Source organism: Panthera pardus, unplaced genomic scaffold, assembly GCF_024362965.1.
Source record: "Panthera pardus isolate Hobbes unplaced genomic scaffold, ASM2436296v1 HiC_scaffold_12, whole genome shotgun sequence".
In the NCBI taxonomy this organism is placed as follows: domain Eukaryota; kingdom Metazoa; phylum Chordata; class Mammalia; order Carnivora; family Felidae; genus Panthera; species Panthera pardus.
In genome coordinates, this window is record NW_026526677.1 from 14,811,841 (window position 1) to 14,813,761 (window position 1,921).

A 1,921-nucleotide genomic window follows, 5' to 3' on the forward strand; every position below is an offset into this window, starting at 1 on the left:
CTCCTATAACATTGTCTTAACTATGCATATAACTGATTTTGTGCATGTCAACCTGTTCATAACATCTCAAAGCCCGCAAAATGAACTCAGTCTTAAGCTTATATTTTGTATGGATGACTTACTATTTCTTTATAGTTACTATTAAACTCCAAGTCCTATTTCTGTCACTCATAAAATGTTACCAGTGGAAAAATTACTCTGTGAGATGGTTTCCTTTCTCCCCTATCCGTATCTAGCTGCCCCTCTGTTTTGTAAAAAAGATGTTGAGCTCCAATGTTTGATTCCAGACATTTCTCATGGCGTTTTTCATCTCTGAGTTCCTCAGAGTGTAGATGAAGGGATTGAACATCGGAGCGATGATGGTGTAAAACAGAGCAAATACCTTATCCTCAGGGAAAGTGGTTGGAGGTCGAAGGTAGGCAAAGATTGAAGGCCCAAAAAATAAAACTATCACAGTGATATGCGACCCACAGGTAGAGAGGGCTTTGCGCCTTCCTTTGGCTGAATGATTTCTTAAAGTGAATAATATAATGACATAAGAAAAAAACAAGACCACAAATGCCACTAAGGTAACCATTCCTGAATTGGCAACCAAAAGGACACCGGTAACATAGGTGTCAGCACAGGCAACTTTTAGCAAAGGAAAAATGTCACAAAAATAGTGATCAATCTCATTAGGACCACAGAAGGGCAACCTGATTACCAGAAAAAATTGAGGAAAGGAGTGCGCGGCCCCACCAGCCCAAGCAGCTAAGACGAGGAGATTGCACCTTGCTCTGTTCATGACAAGCAGGTAGTGCAGAGGTTTGCAGATGGCAGCATAGCGATCAAAGGCCATGACGGTGAGGATTAAGACTTCAATCATTCCGAAGAAGTGCATGGTAAAGACCTGTAACATACAGTTACCATAGGAGATGGCTTTTGTTCCCACTAGGAGGTCAGCAATGAATTTGGGTGTAATGCTAGAGGTGAAGCAGATGTCCATACAGGATAAGTGGCTGAGGAAATAGTACATTGGTTGGTGGAAAAGAGGGCTGCATCGAATAGAGATAAGGATCAGAAGGTTTCCTACCAAGAGAGCAGCATAACAGAATAAGAAGAACACAAAGCAAAATAGTTGTGTGCGCTGGTCGTACGAAAGTCCCAAAAGAATGAATTCTGAGACATTCCTCCGACTCTCCATCTGTTTCAGACTGGCGTATATTATAAACGAATGGGTTAAATACCTGACAAGAAAGAAAACATGAATCTTTATAAAAAAAATTAGCAGCATGGCAACAATAATTAAAATTCACTAAAAAAGTAAATTGACGCCACTGAATGAGTAAAATTAATTATTCCTGATACATAGATTTACACTTCTTTTTATTTTATTTTAGTCTAGTTTAGTTTAGTTTAGTTTAAGTTTATTCATTTAATATTTCTGAGAGAGAGAGGATGAGAGCACAAACAAGGGAGGGGCAGAGAGAGAGAGGGAGACACAGAATCCGAAGCAGGCTCCAGGCTCTGAGCTGTCAGAACAGAGCCCAACGTGGGGCTTGAACTCACAAACTGTGAGATCATGACCTGAGCTAAAGTCAGACGATAAATGACTGAGCCACCCAGGCACCCCTATTTCTCTCATTTTAGAAATCTATTGTAAATAATTCTATAATGGGGAAAATGATGTTAACTTTTCAACATTAACAATAATGATTATGGAACATTTAAATGTTAGTTTGATGTTAAAGAAATTAGCAATTGTTAATTGTATAAATTAGATAACAAAAAGAGTACAATTTACGTCCTTTTAAAAAAATTGTGCACATTAAAAATGCATGCTTTTATCCATAGAGTCAACTTTTTTTTTTTTTTCAGAATGATCTGGACAAATTTCCTGTTTGATTTGGGAGTATCCTTGGGAATAAAAATTTATTAAAAA

General features: G+C 37.9%; 1 protein-coding gene across 1 annotated transcript; it reads right to left on the reverse strand.

Moving 5' to 3' along the window:
• Positions 1–232: 232 nt before the first annotated feature.
• Positions 233–1,183, reverse strand: LOC128776237 (olfactory receptor 4P4-like). Its single transcript, XM_053900611.1, has one exon. It carries the CDS (start codon positions 1,181–1,183, stop codon positions 233–235), a length of 951 nt encoding a protein of 316 aa, XP_053756586.1.
• Positions 1,184–1,921: the final 738 nt, after the last annotated feature.